Raw genomic sequence first — 26,705 nt, 5'->3', positions numbered from 1 at the left:
CCTGTTTCACTCAATTATTTATTTATTTTATTGTTGCTTTCTTTGTTTATTTGGTTGGGGTTTTGTTTTAGTATTTTTAGGTCAGGAAAATACAGCAAAAATAATGTATATTGTATGTAAATGTGCAAGAAAAATTGTGATCAGTGAAACCTGGCGTGTCCTTCAACAGACAGGAATCATAACCCATGGCTTCATAGTCATGATAATAACACGTTATTAAGTGTTGGATATTCTTCAATCTGCTGTTTATCCATTGTTCCAACAAAATGTAAGTAGAAGCAAAGTGTTCTTTAAATCATACTGAAAAGATCTCTTAAGGGTTTTTAAACAGTAAGCTGGTTACGAAGACAAGCTGGCTCACATGGAATTATAGGTCTTTATTCCCATATACTAATATAACACCAATGGGCCTGACTCGCCACATGAATGAATGCAGCAGGATAAAACTGGTGCGACTCAGTGGAGAATCAGGCTCATTGACTTCACTAGAGTTACTCCTGATTAATGCCAGTGAAAATGAAATCAGAATCAGGCCCACAGAAATGAGAGCTGGAAAAGACTAATTAGTCAGCTAGTCCATCTCCCTGTGCCCAGTGAAGAATTTTTCCCTATACTGTTTCCTGAATGTTTTATCAAACCCAGTTTTAAAGGTCCCGAGTAATGGGGTTTCTCCAACTCTCCTTGCAAGACTATATTCTCAAGCCAAATACAAGACTTCAATCAACTTCACTCTTAGGGTATTTTTTGGATATTCATCTTACACTTTCCCTTTCTAAATTTCTTTTCCATACTCAGTCTTACACAACAGGTCTCTTTCAAGATTTCTTTATTATTTACTATCTGAATTTGCCCTCCCCAAATACATTGGCTTGCATTTTTTCCAGGTCTCATTTAATTTATTTTCTGCCCATGTTTTGAAATTTCTCTAAGCCCTTTCTCACTCCTCACTGCTGTTCATGTATCCTTCTTCATTTTGGGTCATCAGTGAATTTCATTAACATGTCATTTACTCCATCTTCTTGAACATTAATGAAGATATTAGATGAGGCGTGACCTAATTCTGATCAATATATTGCTGACTTGCCTATTGGATTGTGGGATTCTCCCCCCCCCCCCATTATTAGCCCCGGCTCTTTTGCAATCCCATTTATTTTATTTAAGGAGTTGGCATATTGCTCCCTGTTCCCTACTTCAGAACTTGCAATGAGAATGACAGTTTCCAACTAAAACACTGGAGTTTGTACAATGTATGTATTCTGGTGAAGTGCTTTGACAGAGCTTTAACACCATGGATGGAAGGGTGTGGAGGGAGGCAGAAGGGGGCTTAGATACCGCCCAGGATCCTATTTGCTAGTGCATACTTTGCTTCAAAGGGAGCTGAGCAAGAAGATCCTGGGTTATAGCATGAATATGTGTGTGCTTTCTTTGTGTGCCAGCAAAGGGAATCCTAGGCTGTATCTTAGCTTCAAAAGTATCAGTTGTCATGTCTCAGTAAGAAATCTCTCTCTTTGTACCTGCTGCAACTTTACAGTTGTCAGTTGCTTGGAAGAAAACAAGTAGGAGCAGTGAAGGAATTGCCGAAAGAGAGGTGCAGGATACAAGCTGCAGGGATGCATGACTGTTCTTCTGTTTTCATAAGGGTTTAGTAAAATCTGTTGGCTGGCTTTTGTTGAAAATGGATATTCCTCCCTCCTAAACTGAAGTGAGGTTTTTAAATAGGCATACTGTGCATTTGGGCATTCTGACCCCACTTTTAGTCACCTTTCCAACAGTAGGGCCGTAGTTTTATAGTGTACAGCAGCCAATACTATTTAATTAGTATGTTTTTTTGTGTGTGAACTTGATTGTTTCAGTTTTTGAAAGTGGAGTGTAACTTTCAGTACTGAACTTGTGAGTATCCACACTGACAGGTGGTTTAGTTCCAGGGGACATCGACTCAAGAACGGTAATGACCTTTCACCACTAGACAACTGACTTTAATCTGTCATGGTTTGACAGCAACTGAGAGGTGTTACTCTTTGTGGCTGATTCAGCAGTCTTTGTGAAACACAGGGGCTTCTGAGTGGGATTGTTCCAAAGCTTATAAATGGCTACCATATTAGTAGCATCAGGGGAGATGGAAAGGAATAAGAATTTGAAGATTTGATGAGAACAGGGGTGAGGCGTATTGGAGGAAGTTTTCACTACAACTGTTGTGTTGTAGTTATTCTGCCAATAAATAAGTGACTTCATTCAACAAGGTTTCTTATCTGGTGCAAACATTTAAATTCACTGGGAGCCGCGATCGGCCAAACCTGCAGACGCGGCAGGTAAACAAACCGGCCCGGCCCACCAGGGGCTTTCCTTGCACAAGCAGCGGAACAAGTTTGTGGGGATCACTGGTCTAGTTCCTATTCTAATCTTGAAATTGGCTTGCACCCTATATTAACATTCTTGAAGAAAGTTCCTGCTATGACAAAACAATAAGAACTTCTGTAAAGTGCATTCCCAACACAATGTGTACTGTACATTTTGTTTAATCTCTTTGTAAGGTTTATCATGTGCTTTTACACTCTAGTTTTTCAACAACATATCAATATTTCCAATTAGCCAGAGTAAGCAAATGACTTGACTCTATTTATGAGCAGCAGGAAGTTATGTGGATGTAGCTGGCTGGTTTAGTTTTATCTTTCTTTAACTTGTACTTTAAAATGAAAATGACAGAGGTATATCATCTGAGATAAGTAATTTTAGCAATTTTGTAAATGAACTATTTTGTATTGTAAATACTCCCACAAGACCACTTTGGTTTGTCAGCAAACATTCCGTGGTTTATTTTAAGTATCCTCCCAAAGAGTATAGAATTATGCCCATGTCCAAAATTATTTTAACAGCAAAACTACTTAAAACAGAAAAAGAGATCACAGGATCATAAAGAGTCACAAGATCTGATTCTCAGCGGGTGTAGATCTGTATACTTTGTTGGCTTCAGTGAACCTGTAACAATTTATACCAGGTGAAGATTTGCTTTATAACAGCTAGAGATGGAAATTCCTCCTGCATCTACCTGTTCACTTGTACAAGTGATTGAACTATTCACTGCAAATCAAAACCAAAGGCCTAAATCCTTTGTAGGAGGTCCAGATATGTCTGCCCCTTAGCCTACACTATTTGTTTGATGCTTATACTATTTCTTTCCAGGTTTCAGTCTTTTACCACATTCTTTCCTTTCATTGCATTTCCTGAAGCTTCCCATCTGTGTCTGTCCCTGCAGTGCATTCTATTATTCCTTCCCTCATGTGCTTTCAATCTCATCCTGCTCCCTCACCCCACCCAATCTCTTGCTCCTGGTAAATGAAAGGTGAAATATGTCTTTCCTCTTTATGCCGTCTGCATGAGAGTCATCCACAGCTGCAGTGCTTGTGTCGTCATGACTGTGGGCGTTGCTGCTTATTTATCACTCTCTGGAGCAGCAGATACCCAAAAAGGTGACCACGAAGAGGTGGGACAATGGCTCTGTACATCCTACACAGGGGTCAGAAGAGATGTCTAGCTAGGCAGAGAACAGTACACTGTACCAGCAAAATGCTGGGAACCCCTGTTATGCCTGACTAAGGCCCAGTGACTAATGAAGCTTCAGGTAGGGCAGTGTGGTTCTGCTACAATAAACTTCTTAATCTGTCTCACACCCTTTTCAGCTCTTCTTCCCTCTCTCCCAACATCAGTCTTCTCCTTTCCAGTTGCCTTTCCATCACCCATTCTCAGTTCTGCCCTCTTTCTGCTCCTTCTCAGACAGCATTGACAGTACTACTTGGTTCAGCTTAATGCAGCCCCAGAAGCCCATAAATATGACCACCTGCCTGTTGTGGGCTCCCCAGCTCTCCTGCTTGGATGGCAGAGTGGGAGTTAGAAGGGGAGGAGCTGAGGTCAGAATAGTTCGTAGCACCACAGCTTCCACTCTGATTTCAATGGGCTGGAGCTTTGAGTTCCTTGATTCCCTCAGCACAGACCACCAATGGCTGTACTTACACACTCTCCACCTGCCTTAAAAGCTAAGAAAGGAAGTCATGGCAGCAGAGAGAGGATTCATGCAGCCCACTTGACAAATGTTTATGGACATCCTACACTGTGTTTGAAACCCCCCCCCAGTCCTTATCAGATCAAATAGGAGTTAGAAGAACTGATGTGTTACCTTTCAAACCAGCTGGACATTTACAAGTGTAGCTATCTACACTGTCCACACACATGCCACTCCCACATGAGTTTGGTTTGCAGTCATTTATATTTTCCTGGCAAAAGTTTCCATCAAATCCACTGGGGCATATGCAGAGATATTCACCAATTCCTGGAGGGAAGTTAATATTGGTAACACACGATCCACCATTCATGCAGCTGCAAGGCTTCACTAAAACCTGGAGAAGGCAAAAGAGTCATAAATAACCACAGAGGAAAGGTGCATCTAGTTACCTTTTAAGGTTTGACTTGAAATGCAAACTCACAACACATCATTATAAAAAAGTAGGGTGGTCAGGAACATGTCAACAACACTTCTTTTGATGAAAAAGGCTGATTTGTTGAAACCTGAACTGTTTGCTGGAAAACGTTGGTTTTGATGAATTTCCTAACTTGAAAAAAAAAATTCAAAATCATCAATGTGCAATTTTGACAATTTTAAGGAATCAGTGACATTTTTCATTCAAAACAACTTTGGATCTAGAACTTTGACTTACTTTATAATAAAACAAGGTAAAAATAAGGAAAGGTTGTAATGAAAATAAAATGTGTAGAAATTAATATAACAAGATATTTTGATTTTTGTTGTTTTGTAAATGAGTGAAAATTTTTGAGATTTTGACTTTCATCCCAATTTGGGATGAGAATTTTTTTTTGAAATCTGTTTCCCACCCATTACTAATAAAAACTTCCTTCTAACCAATGTAGTATTTCCATAGAGCTAGTCTCACAATGAAGGCTATTTATTTATACTATTGAAAGCTGGATTTTAGCTTCCATCATGTAGGGGGACAGTCTAACCTCAAATATGCAAACAAAATTCCTGTTGGCTACAATAGTAGTTGTTATTGAGTATCTGAGGCAGAATTCCTTAGTTCCTTACTTTGGAAAGGAGAAATACATAACCTTTTAACTGCTTGCCTGCCTATATTGTTGACCACTAATTCTTTAACAAATGTCTTTGCAGGAATACATTTCCTAGATTGTCTCTATTCCAAATATAGAGAACAGCTTCAAGTGCAGTTATGCTGTGTACTTGCAAAGAAAGGATTTCAAAGTATTTTAATAAACATTCTATCTATAAAATCTAGCTATACATTTCTAATACACCCATTACAGTAACAACTAAGTTATAGTTTCCCCATTTCTTTAAGAACTCTACAGATGATTATTTTGGATAAAACTTTGTTATGCATGTGAGTCTCATTAGCATCTCCAACAATTATCCATTATTAGCAAAACTGCTCTGGTATTAAGAGTCTGCGCCCCACCTTATTCATCTCATTAGCTCATGCTATCACAGGATTAATATAGCACCTTACAATAAAGACAAAGCAATGCACAAGAAACCAAAGTTGCGGAGTAATGACATAAGAGCAAGGTACCCTCTAAAGATATAACTGAGAATGAGTTATAATCTACCCTTTATAGTTAAAACTTGGTCTTTTATGTTATGTGCTTTTTTCAAAGATTCAAATGCAGACTGTGAATGTTAAAGCCGATTAATGAACTATTAAGAGGCTGTGCAAGAGTGATCTTTCAAATAGCAATCAATAGAACCTGCTCTTGTTCATTCTATATATTGTTTCTATGTTCTCAGAGTTATTTATTTGATTAATTGATCATTACTGCCATGCTAGATAATATGCACTTACTAAGAAATAGCTGAAGTCTCAGTTTTTAAGACAGTAACAAATTATTAGCCATAACAGAAACTGCACTAAACCAATGGCATGATAAACAGGTTTTTTTCCTTAACGTTCCCCTCCTACCTCAGCAGAGTATCTGCTTTGTGCATTGCATTCATCTGACACAGTGAATTCAAAGATCTGCGGTTCTTCCAAATCGACTTTCCAGATAAGAAGGCCAGCAGGAGACAGCGTGGCATCCTGTGGCCCAGCCTCTAAGATGAATAGCACAGCCGACCCTTCAGGATCCACTGCTATTAACTGGTAAACAAAATTCTCACCAATAAATGTCAGCAGCTGGCTGGAAGGGACTTGGAACACAGGAGGTAGATTGTCTAAAAAGCAGAAACGAGACAATGATTATGTACATTCAGACTTCTGCAATTTAAACATTCACAGGGCAGATTTTTTGGTAAATAGACTAAAGTGAGCTAAAGCTGATGATAACAGTAATGTAGATGTCAGAGATAACAAACTGCTGTACTCCATGAGAAAGCACAACCTCCTCCATCCTAATTGGCTCATCACTCATATGGAATCTTCATCGTTTTTGCGGTTCATCAGACATATGGGAGCAGTCCCAATATGGCATTAAACCCTTCCATTGCTCCCCTTTCCCCGTCTCTTACATGAAGTGGTAACTGTAATTCTAATAGGTAATTCTGAAAGTAACAAACTTCAGCCAGCTGTTCCTGTATTAATGGCTCACACAGCTCTATTCATGATGTGATCCCCCAGTTTCTAACTATTCACTGGACGGGACTTATCACAATGGGGCCCAAATCTTGGCTGGAACAGCCATGTGCTGCTAATAACAGCAGTTGTAAATTTGGTAATATATATAATGAAGTCTTAGGAATATGAGAGCTCCCTGAAGCAATCAGCCATACCAATAAGTACGATTTGTGTGTGTTATAAAGTATGTGGATTAGTGAGGTTGTTGAGCTTTAGTGACAATTGGAGTGAAGCTCAGCACTATACCATAGTCTGGGAGTACAAATTAGTAAAATCTCATTCTGTGGGCAAGTTAGGTTTTTTGTTACCCCAAGCAAAAAAAATAAAATAAAAAAAAATTAAAAGGGGCCAGAATGCCGCCCTTTGAAAAGTGCCACCCCAAGCACATGCTTGAGATGCTGGTGCCTAGAGCCAGTCCTGAGCAATATAAAGGAAAGGGAGGTGTCATCTGATTTATAAAAATGGTGTCATCCTCTGTGGCATGGTGAGGAGGGGGACTCATTACCCTCCTGGCTTCCAGCTTTAGATCTTCCAGTTCGTGGAAATTTTAATAATACAGTGTCATTGGAAATGGGTTGAGTTGAGTATCATTCGAAAGCCCTTTCTCCAACGAATATAATGGCAAATATGACAAATCTAGATTATGTAGATATATATATTCAAGACAAAGTTTAAAAATCAATATTTATTAATTTATATTTTAACACAGAGATGCATTGCTTACATTAAAAAATACATTGATCTTTGATAATCCTAGGGAAGTTAGCCTTGACATGAAGGACTGAAAACATTTATTCATCAAAGTCATCATCAGTGTTATCTGAGTTTAGGGCATCATAGCTAGACACATCATGCTGATCCTCGTCTCAGCCAGATGCACACATCTTTGTCTGGAAAAGCACAAGGCAGCAGCTTCATTATGCCATGCGACAATGAAATTCTTTGAGCAATTCTTCCATGCTGGAATATATTTCCTGCAACGTGTGAAGTTAACTCAACCTTCCTGTGAGTATGAGACCATAGTTTCTTCAATGTGACACTGGATATGTTTTAGGAGCCAATGATTTTGTGCTGGACAGGTGAAATATTATGGAGTCTCTTCTTTCTGGTAATATTTTTAATTGATTCCTCTGCATGGATATCAAACACGAAGTGGACTATTTCATAGGTCCAATATTTTCTCGGTAGCATCCTAATGAAGTATTCAGCCAAATCTCAGCAGGTGTTAACAGCTTCTGGTTTGTTGAGAGCTTGTACTCAGCCATACCATCCATGCTGAAAGGCCTCTGCTGCTATAAAGTACCTGCCATGTTGTCAGTCAGTGCTGGCTTAGGAAGATCCGTTTGCTTTTTGTCTGTTATATGCATTGTTCCATGATATTTGAACATTGATCATGCAACCACCGAAAATTCACACTCTCCCAAAGTCTCATGTAGATCAACATCATGCTGAGATCTGGACATGAAAAGCAAACAATGACCTGTCTGTGGTTAGCTCTGTAATAGTCCCTGACACCTTCAGTCTGACTTTCTTCTTTGCACTAGAGCCCAGTTTAAGTATGTTCTTTTTGATTGGTGCCCATAGATTGATGGAGTCTTGGATAATTATTTGGAGGCTTTGTTCATTCATTACCCAAGATATCAATTCATCTGACATATTTAGCTATCTCATCACAGAAGACTGCTTTTATCATATTAATGAGCTCTGTTCTGTCATATGCGAATGTGTTGCCAGTGTGACTAATGTCATTTTGTAGCTTTAAAATTGCCCTTTTTTGGCATTAAACAGCACCTAAGATGCTGCTTGGTTACTTCTGAGAAAGTTATCCAGCCACAGTTAATTTTTCATTCAAAATTTGATGGAGTTCTGGGGTTGTCCCACTAAGAGTGACAGCTTCATACAGTTTCTAATCTGTCTCACATGTTGAAACTGTGCATAATGGGTGCCTTCAGGCTTCCATCTTACCACAGAAGATGTAGGTATCTTCTCAAAATGCACACCATGGGACCTAGTATAAAGTGAGTTTTGCCCACAGCTGACATGTGTCCCATTGTCTTCAATTTTTTCCTGATGCTTGATGTTTTCCTCTCCAATCTTGCCAGATTCAGTTTATGGGTATACTTCTTATAGCATGTAAAGTGCTATAAGAGTTGTGAGAGTTGTGTATAACCAGTTCCTCTGTGGTCATATTCTCCAAAGATTCAGTTACTAGTCAGTACGCTTCATCTCCCCATTGATATCTAAAAACAATCAAGACCAAAGTAAAAACAAAAATTCTGTGATAAATTACTTTGGGATTGTAACTAATTAAGTTGTGTAGGGTATGTCATGTAACTATGTGCATACCATTTGTAGATGGATTCCAGAAATTTCTGGCTGGTTGCTGATGTCTTAACCAGTGCCTCATAACAATTCTTTTGACATAATAAACAAAGCTGATAATCATTACCAGTGAACCACTTCTCTTTTGCTGGTGATGGCAAATCAGTTTGAAACACTCCTTCCATATATAGTAACCTGTAACATTAAAAAATGATCAGGTATCATGTTCTGAGCATTAATTGATAACACACTTGTTGATCAAGGCTCACAGTTTAACTTTGTGAGGGCTGCATTTTAACATGACTGTGTTAAAAGCCAATTTTTAATTATATTTTACACATTTTCTTGAATATATATCTACATAATTGTTCTCCGTTTGTCATGTTTCATACCATCTGTTCCTGGGAGAAAGGGCTTTAAATGATACCCAACTTGATCTGTTTCTGATGACACTGTATTATCAATATTTTCATCAACCATAGGACCTGGAACTGGGGGGAGGCAGCGAGTCCATCCCACCACACCACAGAGGATGACACCATTGAAATTATAATTCTATACATTGAAATTATATATTCTATACATACATTTTTGAGTGTCAAATGACACCTCCCTTACCTTTTGACCATTTATTTGTCCACGGAATTACACACACTGCTAGACTGAGAATGTAGAAATCAGAAAATGACAACACATTTTTATTATTTGTGAAAACATGCAGGATATGATATTACAGCAAGCGGTTTAAAGTAACAAATTCAGAAAGCAACACTGGAAGCTCTTGTAAGCCTGATGATGTGATTTGCAAATGCAAACCTTTTTCAAGGGACGAGTGAAGATTGCCCAGTGGTTGGATCTACCTTATAAGGAGCGCGAAGGAAATAAATTGAAACAAATCCTCTTTAGTTAGAAGAGCAGGGGCGGCTCCAGGCCCCAGCACGCCAAGCACGTGCTTGGGGCGGCAAGCCGCGGGGGGTGCTCTGCCGGTCACCGGGAGGACGGCAGGCAGGGTGTCTTCGGCGGCATGCCTGTGGAGGGTCCGCTGGTCCCGTGGCTCCACCGAAGCCGCGGGACCAGCGGACCCTCCACCGGAGCCGCGGGACCGGCGAGCGGCAGAGCACCCCCCACAGCATGATGCCGTGCTTGGCGCGGCGAAATGTCTAGAGCCGCCCCTGTAGAAGAGGCAAGATCAGTTACAACAAAATGAATGCAATAGCATTTCAGAGTTCTGGAGGGTACTGCCCCTTCACTTCATCAATCAAATATCACCTTGATTTATGAGGTTTAATTATTTTCAGGGATTTTTAATATTGTTGTCTATTTTAAGAAAAACTGCATATTGAAGCATACAATAGATCTCCATGTCTACATGCCTTGTATACATCTGCAAATGTGTGATTAAAGAAGATTTCTTTGTATACCCGTGATTGTATTTGAATTTGAGACTTGTTTGTTTCCAGTGATGTATTATAGGCATTGAAGACAAGAAAAATTATAACTACATACAAATATATGCACATACTTACAGCATATATAATTCATATTTTAAATTTAAGTAATCTATTCCCAAATTGATGAATGGCAAATTAATTGGACAGGCAACTTTGAGAAAAAGTATTGTCAATTAAACAACCAGTGCATTGAACCGTTTCTGATACCATTAACTCGTGACTTCAGTACTACCTTGAGTAGTTTCATGGATTTCAATGGGAATCTTGAGGAATAAGGTGCTTATCAGCATGAGTAAAGGTATCTCAGTTTGGTCTCATAGACATTATTATTGTACTTCAGTAGTGACTAGATACCTTAAAATTAAAGCCCCTTGAAGCTAGACACTGTACAAACAAAATAAGAGACAGATCCTACCCCTAAGAGCTTACAATTGAAATAGATAAGACAAAGGGTGTGAGAAAGGAATTATTATCCCAACTTTAAAAATTGTAAACTGAGGCATAGATAAGTTAATTCACTTGCCTGAAGTAACAGAGCAAATCTGTAGCAAAACTGGGCATTTGACCTGACCTCCGGAGTCCTAGTTCAGTGTCTTAAACTCAAAACCATCCTTTCTCTCTTTTAAACACCAGTACAGTTTATATTTATTGATGTTTAGAAGAATCATGTCATAATGGAATTCATCCATAGGTATGTTTAGCTTTGAGTAACCCTCTCATATATGAAGATTAATTTCATTTCACAGTCTGGTATTTTAAATCTATATAATTTCTCTCATAACAACTGGATGCATCTTTGCAATAAATTTTGGGAAACAGCATGTGGAGCAGAATCAGCACTAGCCTTTTATTCTTGAGTATCAATTTTTCAGCCTTTGCTTTCCAAAGCATGTCTTACATTATGCAGTTATTTAAATAGCACAGCAAAGACAAGTGGAGAATCCTATCAAACCTAAGTTGCTTGTCCAGCAGACTGTCATGGCATAACTGTTGAAAGCTTCTATCAATTATTCATTTATCTTTTATGTCACAAACACTCAAAAAACCTAAGCCCATAAAGGTTATGCCAGAAGCAATCAATGGCATGCTCTATGGGTATGCAGTTGTGGATAAAAACAAAGGTGTTAATTGGATGGAGGGTTACAAAAGGAAGTAACAAAAACAGCACACAAAATGAGGTGTTTCTGAAACAGACTCTAAAGAGGAGTGTTTTTGATTTACATGGAGGGTTTCATTCCATCCAATGAGAAATATATGAATATAAAATATCACTCTATTTACTTTCTCAAAGTGTCTCAGCAATTTTGGACATAGGACTGAGTCCCAATCTTGGACCTCGGCACTATTGAAACTTGGGGTGGTAGAACCAAGATCTGTGTCCAGATTTCACAAGCACTCCTATCTTTACTAAAGCTTAAACCAAAATCCCAATTCCAATACTTTGGGGCATCAGAAATCCAAATTCAAATCCAAATCTTATGCTATTCTATAGATGATCCCATCGCATTTACAGGTATCCCTTATCCATACTCTACATGATAACATATAGTATGATTTCTTTGTTTCTGTCTCTCCCCCACCAATATTCTTGTTCAGGTGGACCTTAATAGTCATTATCCTCATGGGCCCTTTGCATTACAAAACGACCAAGTTTACAGAAGACCAACACAGAACCAAATGCTAGGCATACATGTAACTGCTCTCCACAACAGTGCATGTATCTATTGCAACAACAGTTCAATAATAATGCTATGCACGCACATGTGTGAACATGAACATACACCCATGACAATCATTGCTGTTAGGAGCACGAATAATCTGCACAAAGGGTTACAAAGGGGTAATGGCCATATTACATTTTTTGGTACATACACACAAATGTAGACCCCAGGCCTTAATCTTATGAGTTGTCTCAGAAGGCTTCACCATGACTTCTGTCATGAAGGCCTCAGAGGGGCACCTGTAGGTTTTGTGGAAAGGAATAAGGGTGAATGATTTCTCCCCTTTGCTCTACCTGCAGATTGTTGGATTTCTCCTAGACACCTTTGTGCGACACCTACAAGAATGTAGCTCATAGCCCATTTTAAAACCTCAAAATAATCTGCTTCCATTGGTGTTTCAAATACATTGTTTTCCTTGAGTGGTTTATCTTTAAAGCCTGTACTCTTGAGAGGAGCATGGATGTCTTTGGGACCAGCAGCCCCCTTGGATAACAGTTTTCAGTATTGCAGAAATGATAAATCTCAAGTGTGTGCTGTGTGGATAGTTCCTAAAATCCTATTTTGGGCGTTTTTTGGTTTTTTTTAGTTCTGTGATGTTTTGCTAGGTTTCAACCTAGAACCAGAAGCTTGCATATATGTGTAGCACACACACACAGACACAATCACAATCCTGTATTCTTTGTGCACCCAAAACACCCACTGAGGCAATGAACACAGATTGCAGAATCAGGCCCCAGTTTAAAACGTAATGAATGTAATACTGCATTCTTACCAAAATGCCTGTAAATCTTAGAAAAATCTGTCTTACTTTCATTAATAGACCACGTGAATTTAGAAATGTCAGGTTCACAGAGAAGACATGGACTGGTAGGGCTTGAATCTCCTTCACTGTAGCATAGTCCATCTATGTTACAAGTCTCTTCCTGCCAAATAAATTAAAAAGAAAAAGACCAGAAAAATGACAGAAATTAGCAGTTAGTAATTGCTTGAGATAAGCATGAGCTACTGTTTCTCTCGGAATAGAGAAAAACAACAATTTAAATGCTAGCACTCTGTCCTCCAGGGAGAATACAAGTGCATCTTTACACTCCTGAAGCATCATAGAGTTTTCCAGTTTCAGTGCATGATCCTAGTGTCTGTGTCTGTCTTATCTTAGGCAACTTGTAATGTCACAGTCATGGTCAAATTTGATAGAACTCAGCTTTTTTTCTAGAAATGTGTATGTAATGTATGTGATTATTACCACCAGCTGTGGCATGCTAATATGATGATTATCTGGTGACACTCAAAAATAAGCTCCATAAGAACACTTGCTAAAAACTTTGACATTCTGGAATTTTACTCCTTTTTAAAAAAAAATTAAGTGCTTCTGTCCATTCTTTTTGAAATAATAATAATAAAATTCAATGGCAATAACAACCCAGTACAGAATGAAATAAAAATGTAGTAAGGAAACATTTTATTTTTTAGGTTTCCATGACATTATTTTAACCAACAGTAACATTTTCAAATACACCAAAGTCCCAGTGAATATTATTAATTTTAGTCAATTGGATGTGGACTTTATCTCTCTATAGGGCATATGCTGAATTCCATAGTGACTGTCTACTCTGGTTATTGGATACATTTCTAACAAAACCTTTTGGGGTGTATCTCCTTCAATGTCTCCCGATGAAGCTGTTCTACTTAGTATAAATAATTAGTCATTGAAGTAGGGATTGGAACCTGACTGTCCCACATCCCAGGTAAGTGCTCTAATCATTGGGCTATAGAATCAGTCTCACTCTTTCTTTGGCCCAGTGAGCATTGATTATTTCATGCAATGTGTAGCAGCTTTAATAATAAAAGTTGAGGAAGCCCCACCCGACAATATCCCAGTGGTGAAGGAACTCACCTGGGAGACCCAGTGTCAGAGACTGGGACCTGGGCAGTCGTGCCCAGTGGTTGGAGCAGGAGTTGGTAGCCAGGAATAGAAGCTCAGCATCAGAACCAGAGTCAAAGGCCAGATACCAGAGCCAAGGGTCAGAGCTGAAGTCAGGATCAGAGCTGAGGGTCAGAACTGGAGCCAGAAATCAGATGCCAGAGCTGAGGATCAGACCCGAAGTCAGGAATCAGAGTTACGTTACCAGGCATAAGGCAAGGTTGCGTTCATGGCAGAAGGAGGGCAAGGAACGAAGAGGCGCTATCACACCTTTGACGAATGCTTTGAGCAACCACCAGGCTGCTGCTGCTGGGTTTAAGAACTGGTCAGCTGACTCTTCCCACCAATCAAGTGGAGTAGCCAATCAAGCAGCCTACTATAGGCCAGCTGCCCTCATTAGGTTGCCCAGAGACTGGCTCTGCTGCAGGCACTGAATCCTGACAGTACCTCCCCATCAAGACCCGCCTTCTCAGGGCTCAGTTTTTCAGGGTATTACTGATGGGGTTCCAACAGTAGGCCCAGGACATGGATGTTCTCTACTGGTTCTCGAGACCTCATGTCCGGACTGTAGCATTCCCAGTCCACCAGGTACTGGAGTCTTCTACTAACTCATTGAGAGTTGAGGTGTTTTGGTGGCTCAAGTACTCTTGTCTATGAACTGTTATGGGTGGCAGTGGTGGGTTGGCGCAGTTTGGGTGCAGGTTCTCGGTGAAGGGCTTTGAAAGTGAGATATGAAAGATAGGGTATATTTACAAGGATCTGGCTGGCTGTAACTTTAAAGCCACTGGGTTTACTCATTATGTAATCCTGAAAGAGTCCAGGTTTTGATAGTTTGGCAGATGTATGGCTCGATTTAAGATTCTGGGCAGAGCGCCACACCTTGTCTCCTATGCCCAGATTGGGGGAGTCTGATGGTCTTGGTCCTCATGGTATTTACAGGCTTCTTTGGCAGACTACAGGTGTTCCCCTGATCTGCTGGTGCACTTGTGTGGATGGGAGGCTAAATCTGCAGTGGTTGGTACTGAGTAACTTATGGGTATGTCTGTGCAGAACTAGGGGTGAAAGCCATAGTTTGAAAAGAATGGGCTATGTTGGGTTAAGGCACGGAATGTATTGTTATATGCGAATTCATCACAGCACAGCCGGGGAAGCCAGTTGTTCTTGTGATAACTCAGAAAACAGTGAAGACACTGTGCCAAGATTTGATTGACTCTCTCTTTGTTAGTCTGCGGGTGATAGGCAGACGATGTGAGGAATTCAATGCCAAGGAGTCTGAGAAATTCCTGCCATAATCAGGAGATGAACTGGGGTCCCAAGTCTGATATAATGCCTGTTGGTAAACTTTGGTAGCAGACGACATTTTCCAGGAGAAACCAAGCTGTCTCCTGTGTGGTAGAAACAGTACAGCATAGGATGAAGTAGGCCATCTTTGTTAGAATGTCGATGGCAACCAGAATTACTGAATGTCCTGGGAGGATGGCAGTTAATGAAGTCTGTTGATATAGTAGTGGCCACCAGAAGCTTCTTGAGACCAGATGCCAGGTCTTGAATTGACCAAAAAGGTCCATAAGTGGCAAATGGAGGCATCGTTTCAATATCTGAAGCCTAGTTATTCCCTCTGGAATGTAAGTGCAACCCTTGTGACTGAGGAGGCCATTCTAAAATAGCAACTTGAAGTTGGGTTGGTACCTGCAGTGTTCAGTGTCTGGTGGATCTGGGTTATGAAGGAGTCATCAGGGAGTGGATGGAGGATGTCAGACTGCTGTTGATCATCTGATTGACAAAGTTGGACACCTTGAGCATGGTGGTAGAGGGCTCTTCACCAGTTTAAGATATTTGTCTTTGTGGGATAGGGCATCTGCTTTTCCATTTCTCATCCCTGGATGATAGTTTACCACAAAGTCAAAGCGAGTGAAGAAGAGGGACCAGCAAATCTGGTATTGGTTAAGGTGTCTAGCAGTCCAGAGGTAGTCCAGATTCTAGTAGTCCATCAGAACTTGGACTGGGAATCCGTATCCTTCTTGGAGGTGGCACTGCTCCTCGAAAGCTACATTTATAGCTAGTAGCTCCTTGTCCCGAATATAATTTTTTCCAATAGGGTTAGCTTCTGAGAATAAAAGGCACAAAGATGGAGTTGGTTGTGGGCCTGCGTGTTGAAACAATACGGCACCTATGGCAAAATTCGAGACATTAGACTCAGTTGTAAAAGTCTTGGTGGGTGAATCAGAATGGATGCTGAGGTGAATGCCCTCTTCAATTAATCAAAGGCTGACTAATCCTCTATGGACCAGGCAACCCAGCCCCCCCTTTGTATGCACGCCGTTATGGGTGTAACCATGCTAGTGAATCCTTTTACAAATTGCCTACAGAAATTGGCAAACCTGAAGAATTATTGCACCCCATGTACATCCTGGGGTATGATTCAGTCGGATATTATTGCCACCTTGTGCAGGTCCATGGTAAGTCCCTCAGGCGAGATGATATAGCCCAAGAATTCCACTATGGCTTTATCAAACTTGTGGTGGTTTCGGCAGTGTGTCTCCAAGAAAGTTCACATATGATGATCGTGGGTGGCCTGACTTTAAGAGAAAATTAGGATGTCATCCATGTAAATAATAACAAATTGATCCAACATGTCCCTAAAGATGGTATTCATGAAATGCTGGAAGGTTGCCAGGAAGTTGCACAACCCAAACTGCATGATCAATTACTCAAAGTGATCACACCTGGTATAGGAGGTGGTCTTCCATTCGTTTCATTCCCAGATCTTCACCAGGTTATAAGCTCTGCAGAGATGCAACTTTGTGAAGTCCTGATGGAGCAAAGTCTTTCAACAGCTCATTAATGAATGGTAGAGGGTAGTTTTTAGATTGTAATCTTGTTCAGCGATCAGTAGTCCACACCAGGCTGGAGAGAGCTTTCTTCACCACAAAGAAGATTACGGCCATCACTGGGGAGGTGGAGGGGTGAATGTTTTTTGCAGGTTCTTCCTCAAAATAGCTGGGAGCGGGAGCATGAGGGCTGTGCTTCAGTTTTGGAGAGGGAGTAAATACACCCAAAGAGAAACTCAGCTTCCAGATGGAGATTGCTGGGGCAGTTATAGCTGCAATGCGGCGGTTGAGTGTCAGTTTTCTTGTTGTGAAACATACTGACAGGGTGTTGATATATAACAGGAAACCCCGGAGCCATTGGGGGAGCTGGTGGAGGGTACCGGGGTCACCTTTGGATTTTCTCTTCACATCTCTGAATTCTGTGGAGGATCAAGTAAGCTGCAAAAGAGTTGCTGGTTCCAGGTTGGCACAATAAAAACAGGATTGTTGGAAAAATGGGGAGTCAGAGCATACTGTGCCTGACCAACAGAGGATGGATAGGTCATTGGCACTGAGCTAGTGGGGAGTCCAAGGACAACAGATGGATGCAGTGCACAAGTTAGTCCAAACTGGAGAATTTCTTAGTGTCTTCAAAGGGTAGTTCCCTCTAAGGGAGCCATGTGGGGGGTGATGGGTATTGATGAAAGGAGTAATGTGTGTATGGACTCCACTAATTCGGAGTCCTTGCATTTGGTGGGAATCTTATGTGCTTGGACAAACTCCAGATCCATTAAATTGTCTGAGGCACCCGAGTCCACCAGTGCCTCTAAGCTAGGGTCAGGCATCTCTGGGTGCTAGAGCCAGAGAGGGAGTTGGAGTTGCATTGGACTCTAATTGGCCATCACCAGGGTACTGAAAGACAAATGTTGCTGTGGACTACTGGGAAGGGGAGGGCTGGAGCTGGTGGGACTGGTGAGAGCTGGGAGGACCATCCTTTTCCTTGGTTTTATTTAGTCAGGTAGTTGTCAATCTTGATGCACAGACTGACTAGCCATCCAGGCCAGATGGGAATTCCACCCATGTCAGTTCATCTTTAATATAATTGTTTAGGCTAAGTTGGAAATGAAACTCTGTGTGACTTCATTCCATTTGGTGTCTAGTATCAAGTATCGGAACTCTGCTGCATATTTAGCAACTATTTGGTTTCCCTACCGCAACACCTGAATTGTGGCTTCGACCATATGCTTGCGACTTGGGTCATCAAAGATCATCATCATAGCTTGAACAAAGTGCTTGAACCAGTCTTGATTTTTCCAGGAGTGGAGATGCCCAAAGCCAGGGCCTCTCTGGTAAGTAGGATGATAATCCTACTTGGGCTTGATCAGAGCGGTCTGACTGCAGGCATAGCAGAAATAGGAGCCAACACTGATTTAGGAACCCACAAAATTTGTCCTGATCACCACAGAACTTCTCAGGCAGAGGGAGCTTGGCCTTATGGGGAGCAAGGATCAGACCTGAAGGCGGAATGGCTTGAGCTTGCATTACCTCATTCTATGCCTGCAGGGTGGCAACCTGGGTCTGCAAGGTGTGTAGGGTTCATACTATCTCCATCAAAGAGATATTGGCCATTGTAGGATCCATACTCACCATATCCGCTCTAGTTTCCTTATTGTTGGTGGTTTCTGGACTGCTCAAACTGTCAGAGACATAGACATGCCTAGTAGTTGGAGCATGAATCAGGCCCAGTGGTTGGAGCAGGAGTCGGTAGCCAGGAATTTGAGCTGAGGGTCAGAATCTGAGTCAGAGGCCAAATACCAGAGTCAAGGATCAGAGTCAGGAATCAGAGCTGAGTGGCATAGCCAGGTTACCTGGAGCAAGGCAAGGCCAGGGCAGGGCTGGATCCAAGGCAGGGAACCAGCAGGCTCAGGAGCTATAACAGCCATGGACGAATGCTTTGAGGGGCTACTGAAATGCTGCTGCTGCTGCTGCAGGGCTTAAGAGCTGCTTTACTGACTCTTTGAATCAATCAGACAGTGTAGCCAATCAGGCAGCCTACTACAGGCCAGCTGTGCTCGTTAGATAGCCCTGAAACTGGCTTTGCTGCAGGCCCTGATTTCTGATCCTTGAATTCCTCCTCCTCCTTTTTTTGTGAGAAAAGATTGACCTGGCTTACACTCCTAACTCCAGGAGATGGTTGGATCCTGAGTTGTGGGAGGTACTTCCATCCCACCTAGAGTTAGGCACCTAACTCCCTTTGAGGGGAAGGGTATTGGCCACACCCCTCTCCTCATCACGGCCTTCTGGCTAGCCTTTTATGGCTTGCCACTCTAGGTGTTGGCTTCTAACTCTCCCCATGCATTGTATAGGGAGCCTGGAACCCTAACTCGGGACTGAGAATTCACGAGGCAGCAAAGTGCCTAAAAGTTAGCCATTGTACTGCTTAGCATTGGAATGCCTAAAACCCCTTTTTGAATCTAACCCTAAATCTCTGAGTTTTATATTCACTGAATCCAAACCACCAACTTTATTGTGGAGTTATTCCTGCAGCATACATTTCAAGCTAGACTTTGTCTCTTTAGAGTTTAATCAATAATTTCACTTTTTGACCTCACTCAATTATTAGAGCCCATCCTGTAGTCCTTATTCAGGTTAATCCCATTTTCTTCACTGAGTGTGTTACCAGCATAAGGTTCCAAATTCGGACCTAAGACCATATCCCACCTGACACACATGGATAGTCACATAGAAGACAATGAGATTACTCTCCGATTGAGTCACATACTGAATCCTGTCTTTTCTAAGGATCTTTTTTTAGTTTCTCAGAATCCTTACAAAATATACTACACAATACATTACATTATAGTAACTAGTGAATACTGTATTAAAATAAAAGAACTGAAAGGACTTTCATGCAGTACCCTAAAAAAGAAAGACATGGTTCTTGGCCATTATAATTTGGAGGATAAGAAGACTTCATTACATTGTTGTTTTCAGACTTGGTTCTGGTGAAAAATGAGGGTACGTTTCTGATGTGATAATGTGGTGATGAATGGGCTCCATAGAAGAGGAACACAAAATGTGAAATGGCCTTGTATAAAATATTCACTCACTGAAACGCCTTTCCTGAAAGCAATTTAGGTGTTATAAAGAAATATTATAGCAGGGGTAATTAGAATGTGGTTTAATGCATCTGATAGTCAAATTCAAATAGTCTCTTGGAGCATTTTACAGTAGAAATTATTATAATCTGGGAGAGGCATGAATCTTGAGGAAATGTACATACTTCAGAATTTGAAAAACACAAGAATGAGGGAAAAAACTTGAAGAAACAGTGTCAAGGTGGGTGAAGTAATGTCTTTTACTGGACCAACTTCTGGTGCTGAGAGAGACAAGCTTTCCAGCTACACAAAGCTCTTCTTCAGGTCTGGGAAAGGTACTCAGAGGGTCACAGCTAAATACAAGATCAAACAGATAGTGTAGCAGAAGTAGCACATATTCTAAGGGACCATTCAAGGTGAAGTGGCCCATTAACACTCCTGTAGTCAGAGGACAAAGAGGGGCTAGTGGGTTACAGATTGTTGTAATAAGATATAAATACAGTGTCTTTGTTAAGACCATGATTTTTAGTGCCTAGCAAAGTTATGAATTTAAGATCCCAGACTTGTCTTTTGAAAGTGTTGTGCAGTTTCCTTTGAGGATGAGCATTGATAGGTCAGATATAGAGTGATTGCTTTGTGAAAAGTGTTCAGCCACAGGTGTTATGGTATTTTTATCTTTTATCATTCTCCTGTGTGAGTTCACCAACAAGTATGTGGGTGAAACCAGACAACCATTAGGCTTTTGAATGAACTCGCACAGGAAAGTGCGAAAAGACAAAAACTATTTATGCTAAACTATTCCTTCGATTTTGTATTTAGCTGTGACCCTCTGAGTACCTTTCCCAGACCTGCAGAAGAGCTCTGTGTAGCTGGAAAGCTTGTCTCTCTCACCAACAGAAGTTAGTCCAATACAATATATTACCTCACCCACCTTGTGTCTCTAATATTCTGGAACTGACACACCTACAACAACACTGCATATATTTAAGAAGTGGTATAATTTACAGTATGTTTTGATTGTAATGTTTCTGCTTTAATTCTTTTAATCAAAAATTGAAGTGATTTTGTTCTGGACTGGACCCTTTAATTATTCTGTGTTACTAACTTAAATTGAAGGGTAGGAATTGCCATTTTATTGTGGTAAGTGATATGGTGTTTCAAGAGCAATTTTCAGTGCAACTCTGAAGACAATATTCTCTGATTAATGTTAATGAGAACAAGGCAAAGGAAGTGAGAAGAGGATGTACCTGTGTGAAACTTATTTTATACAAAGGGAAAATTGATGCCTATATATATTTGTATATCAGAACTGAAAAGATGGATTAGGACAGTGAAATATTTTCACCAATTAGCCTCCAAAAAGATGTTTTGAAATTGTATTGAAAAGCAGTAAAATTATTCATCGGGATCCTCTGGAAAAGGAGAGAAGGCTTTTTGAAGGGGGTCATGCTAATAGGTAATTTAGTAGAGCACACAGGAGAACAAAAGGATAGACTGTTTTCTCACCGCTTCCGTGGAGTACTGGCAATTTAAAATGTAGCACTAGACTTTGATTACAGTTTTGAATGTCATACTACTCCATATCTGCACCTACAGATATTTAATGCAAGCAAAGATGTTTTAAGTTATCTCAAGGGTGTCTCTATATGAGAAAAATGCATAGCACACATCCTGGTACACCTACTGCTGCGTGAGGGAATGGATATAGAGTTGTTATGACTTGTAGTTACAATATCCCCACAAGATTGAAGTGAGGACAGATAATAAACCTAACTCCCACTGAGAAATCAGAAATCTTCCTAGCAGAGATTCTTCCCAAGAGGAGGTTGGTTAGAAATCCTTTCAGCATGAGAGAGTTCTGTCTATCAGGGATGATCCCAGCACCTCTGGTTCTCCCTAGTTCTGTTCACTTGTATAAATATTTCCAGTTTACAGATATTGACAACCATGGGGTTTTGGAAATGTCATAATTAGAAAGATCCCTTGTAAAGTGCAGCGAATGTGATCCATCAACTATTTATATCACATAGAAACTGTTCAAATCACATAGCAGTGTGACCATTTTCAGAAAGAGGACAAAAATATTTACCATCCAGATGACCCATAAAACAGTTTTCCCTCTTCCAAGACCGTTAAAGCGCACATTACACAAAAGTGAGTCAGAGGGTTAAGAAAAAGATGAATGATTTGTATTAAACCTTTAAACTCTTTAAAATTACCTTTAACTTACAAAGTCCAGTTGGATGGAATTCACAGACCTGGCAGGCTCCATCGTACAGGGTCAGAACTTTGGAATTGCTGTACTGGAAGCCATCATTAGTAATCTAAACGATACAAAAATCATCATTCTAAGTAATAATGTTCCATATGGACACTGTCTGCTCATTTCGAAGCACATAACCATTGCACCCTTGAACTGGATGCCTGCCAACAAGATAAATTAAACCGCTTGTGACTTACTTCCCTACAAGCTAACAAATTGCTTGATGTTGCAAACTGGAAACCATTATTAATAACCAAAAGATCTTTTGGCTCAGATAGGAAGTTTTGTGATAGCTGTTAGTTTGTCAAATAGCCATGCTTTGAAGTGTTACTTAATACATTTTCAGTAGACAAAACACTTGTATTTTTTCAACAGTACATCCTACCTTGGACTGTTTGCCACCCTTTCTCCATAATGAAAAGCAAATACCAAGAGCTGTGTGTGTGTGTGTGTGTGTGCGGGGGTGGAGGGGTCACATTCCCGAGGCAATCATTTAGTGTATTAAAATTGTTTAAGTGGATTCATAGGATTTCCTCACCATCACTTTACTCATAATCACTGTTGTTCCTATTCAGAGTCCATCTTTGGTTTTCTTGCATCATCGGTAGCATCACAGCACAGACTCTCGACACCCTGTAATTCTGCTCAGTAACAGCCAGCCATTTGTTCTCAGTAACAATGCAACCCATATTCAACCACCAGAGGTAGTAAAGCATTTAGAACTGCAGACTTTACTCTGAAATTGTGAGTAGCCCCTACCTCTCAAGCTGCCAAAGCCCAGATATCGGAGATAATGTGAGTGATGCAGGTAACTTGAAACACTGTCAGGTTCATGCCAGTGAACGACTGTTTCTGTAACCCAGATTTCATGATTTCTTATTTCTGATGTAAATATTTTTTTGACAATAAAAACAGATTCATGTGGAACAAAGTTAACTTTGGGACTAAAGCGAGAGAGATTTCTCAAAATGAGACACACTTGAGAGGTATAGGACATTAGCAAGAAAAAACATTCCAGAAAGTATCCAGTAAACACTGACTGAACTAGCAAAGCACATAGTACACTGGCAAGACAACAGGGAGGCACTTCTTTATGAATAGCCTGGAGATATAAAATACCTTAATCAACTTTAAAAACGGAGTGGGTAAGGAGTTTGCTAAAACTGAAAGGCAGTTGACATGTACTTAATTCAGAGGCAGGATGCAAAAACCATGTCTCCTATTCAGTAATATTTTGTGCTTTGCTAGGAACCACTGGACCCAGAGCAAAAAAGTATTTTCATCAACTAATAAGATATTTCAGTTCACAGGAGGGGAGTGTTATTTATAATCCAGTCATGCAAAAAACATTGACTGAATATAAAGCAAAATAAATGAATGGAATAAATAATACAAAGGGCCTCAATTATAACAAGTTTAGAAGGAATAACAAAAGTTCCTATGGAACACGATAAAGTGAGTATTCCCACAGTATAGCCTGCAGTTGTCCTCAGTTGACAATAAATTATTCTCTGAACACACTCACTTCCACACAAACCAATATAACTAGAAAAATTATTGTAATCATGAGCTTTTATAATTTGAAATTCTGGAAAAGAAGAAAAAGCAACATTAAATTAAATTGAAATGAAAATGTATTGGTACAGTTTTAAAAAGAATTTAATTCCCTTCTGAACATCATATTCAGTAGAAGTGATATATATTGGCACAAATTGGAAAAGAGCTTTAAAAAAGGAAGACTTTATTTTTTAATTCAATGGCAGAAAAAAGCTTTAATTTTTTTTCTGTTATAAGACTGCATTTGTTTGCAGGCAAGATCTCCATTAAGAAAATATCATTCTTAATGCAGTTTTAACTTTAATTTCATTCCTTTGCCAGTACTCTCAAGGTGTGTGTTTTCTTAGCACTAGTACACTTGGTAATAAACGTCACTAATGGTAATGATTAGAACAGTGCAAACTCTTTATAAGAAACAATTACCAGGACTCATTTTTCTGTTTAATTGTGCTCTGAACAAACTATAACTTTTCCAGATTGCTCAATATTTTTAATTTTTAACACATTATAACAACTTTCAGTCTGTGGGGTTTTGTGAACTGTTTGTTTCATTATTCATTGTTGTCATTTTGTAATTGGTCACTTAGTGATATTGGAGGGAATTTGCAAAAGTGCTTTATATTCATATTTTTAGATAATTGTTTCAACTTTTCACATAGCTCTAGCAATAGTAATAAATCAGAGCGAGAGCATGCTTTCCAAATCAGACAGTTCCCCACCAACCTCCTCCCACTTTCCCCCCAACCCACATCTAGGTGGATGGCCTCACTCATCATCATCATAATGGCAAATGCCAAAAAGACGTGGTGGACCTGACATCCTTGCAGATCGAGCGCCACCCAAAGGTAGCCATGTGGCCAACTGGTATTACCTTTATCAAGCACTATAAGGTGGATTTCCTATCTGTAGAGGCTTCCTTTGGCAGGAAGGTGCTGCAAGTGGTGGCCCAGAAATAATATTGCCCTTTGAGCAAATCTTATAAATGGGGAGGGGTTCCATTTTTCTCCTTTCTGACCTTTTCTATAACCTTCAGTATGTTTATTCACTGCTAATTACTTCCCAGGCAACCAGGCCCTTTAGGTAGACAGGCTGGAGATTCAGTTTATGTCCATCACTGTCAATCTTATTGCACCACCGAAACTGGCAGCAATGTTAGCTTCACAATCTATGTAGTCATTCCTTGGTACACCTGCTTTAGAGTTCATTGGTCTTCCATTCAAATGATATGTCCATACCAAGAAAGCCTCCAAAACTGAACTAGTGCTGATGGAGGCGATTGCTGCATTCTGCTTTGGATAGCCTCATTTCTGATCTTATGAAATGGCCTAATTCACCTATAACTGAACAAATTATTCTAAACTGACTACCTGATGTTGCACCTGATATTGTCTAATTTACATTCAGCAGCATGGGCATGGGAAAAATAAGCAAAACCTGAAACTTGAATAGGAGAAGAGATAAAATGAAAGAGCATGGAGAGGTAGAGCTGGTTGGAAAAACTTGAAGGAACAGTTTTAAGTTGGAAAGCACAGTTCCACTGAAAGCAAATTGCTCTGCTAAATTTCACAGAAATTTAGTTTGAGGACAAAAAAAAAAAGTTCTGACAACATCCCATTTCAATATTTTTGGAGTGAAACAACCTAGTTTTTCCTTTTGAAATGACATTTGTTTATTTTTTTGTTTTGTATTATATATTATAATATTAAATCAGCGTTGTTGAAATGGAACTCTTTTTCAAATTTTCTTGGAGAATTTCAATAATTTTTACTTTTATTCTGAATAGGAATGGAATGAAAACAAATTTCAAAATCCTCTGTGAAACGCAATATTCATTTTCTGCACAGCTCTACTAAGGCTTTTAAAACTATAGTCTGGGTGCTTCCTTCACAATCCACCCAACAAACAACCATATGCATGCTGCTGGATACATTTGGTACATAAGGGTTAAATTTTGTATTCATCAGGTAGACACGAGCCAGCTGTTTCTAGGAGAATTGCCCTCAAAGGTTGGGTAGGTGAAGAGTCCTCAGAGACAGACAGATTTTCTCGAACTGTAGTGCAAGAAGAGAAACATTCTATGCACACTTTGGAAGGAAAAAAGAAAGAAGCTGCACAAACCAACTATCAATGTGTATGGAACCAGAAAACAAAATGAACCATAATACACAGTAAGCATAAGGTATAAAACTATCTACCTAATTAATCATCCTAGTGACAAGTACCCTTTATTCAGACAGAGCTACAAATTATACCCTCTCTAGGAAAAGCCTGCCACACAGAAGCCAGGAAGTTCAGTTCCTCCAAATCATTCTATCAGGGGGCAGTGTTTCCCCTCACAACCCACATAGCAAGCAGAGGGTGTAGCATCTCCTTAGATCTTGGGAAACCTGTACATACAAATACAGGAAATGCCATAGTGGATCAAAGTCCATCTAGTCCAGTATCATGTGGACAATACCAGATGCTTCAGAGGAAGGTGTAAGAATCCTACAATAGGCAGATGTGGGGTACTCTTGCCCCCTACATAGGTCTCATCCTGATTTCCAATCAAGATTGGTTTAAGAAGCACAGGTTTATCTATCTATCTATTTCATTATTAATAGAGGGCAGGAGTATAGATACAGAGACTAAGGGCCTTCCCATCCCTGGACTTCTCCCATTGACAAGGGCAGCATGGATTTTAGTGGGAATTTAGCATGCAATTAGTATGTCCATATTACAAACAGAGAGTTACCAAAGCACCTTGTTTCAATGAAAGCAGTGATAATGGATTGCAGCTAGTTTGTTAAATGGTTGCTGTTGACATTCAAGATATAATAATAATTTTCAAAGCACATGTACAATTGCTCCTAGTCTCCCTGATTTTTCAAGCTTGTTTGTTTAGTTGTTTTTAATCTCAGATTTTCAACCTTGACAAAATAGCATTT

The 26,705-nt window shown here is 40.0% G+C and overlaps 1 protein-coding gene across 1 annotated transcript in view; it reads right to left on the bottom strand.

Annotated features, from left to right (window-relative positions):
* Window positions 1-26,705, bottom strand: part of LOC120374201 (von Willebrand factor D and EGF domain-containing protein-like) — a 240,959-nt gene that overhangs the window by 75,753 nt on the left and 138,501 nt on the right. Inside the window, exons 15-18 of the mRNA XM_039493496.1 lie at window positions 22,178-22,282; window positions 12,938-13,052; window positions 5,985-6,235; window positions 4,172-4,391 (exon numbers count right to left, since the gene is read on the bottom strand). Of these exons, the coding sequence (XP_039349430.1) occupies window positions 4,172-4,391; window positions 5,985-6,235; window positions 12,938-13,052; window positions 22,178-22,282 (691 nt within the window). The remainder of the gene's footprint in view (window positions 1-4,171; window positions 4,392-5,984; window positions 6,236-12,937; window positions 13,053-22,177; window positions 22,283-26,705) is intronic.

The sequence above is a fragment of the Mauremys reevesii genome, linkage group 11 (genome assembly GCF_016161935.1).
Source record: "Mauremys reevesii isolate NIE-2019 linkage group 11, ASM1616193v1, whole genome shotgun sequence".
In the NCBI taxonomy this organism is placed as follows: domain Eukaryota; kingdom Metazoa; phylum Chordata; order Testudines; family Geoemydidae; genus Mauremys; species Mauremys reevesii.
The sequence above is the reverse complement of the archived record's forward strand: the minus strand, read 5'-3'. Positions and strand labels throughout refer to the sequence as shown.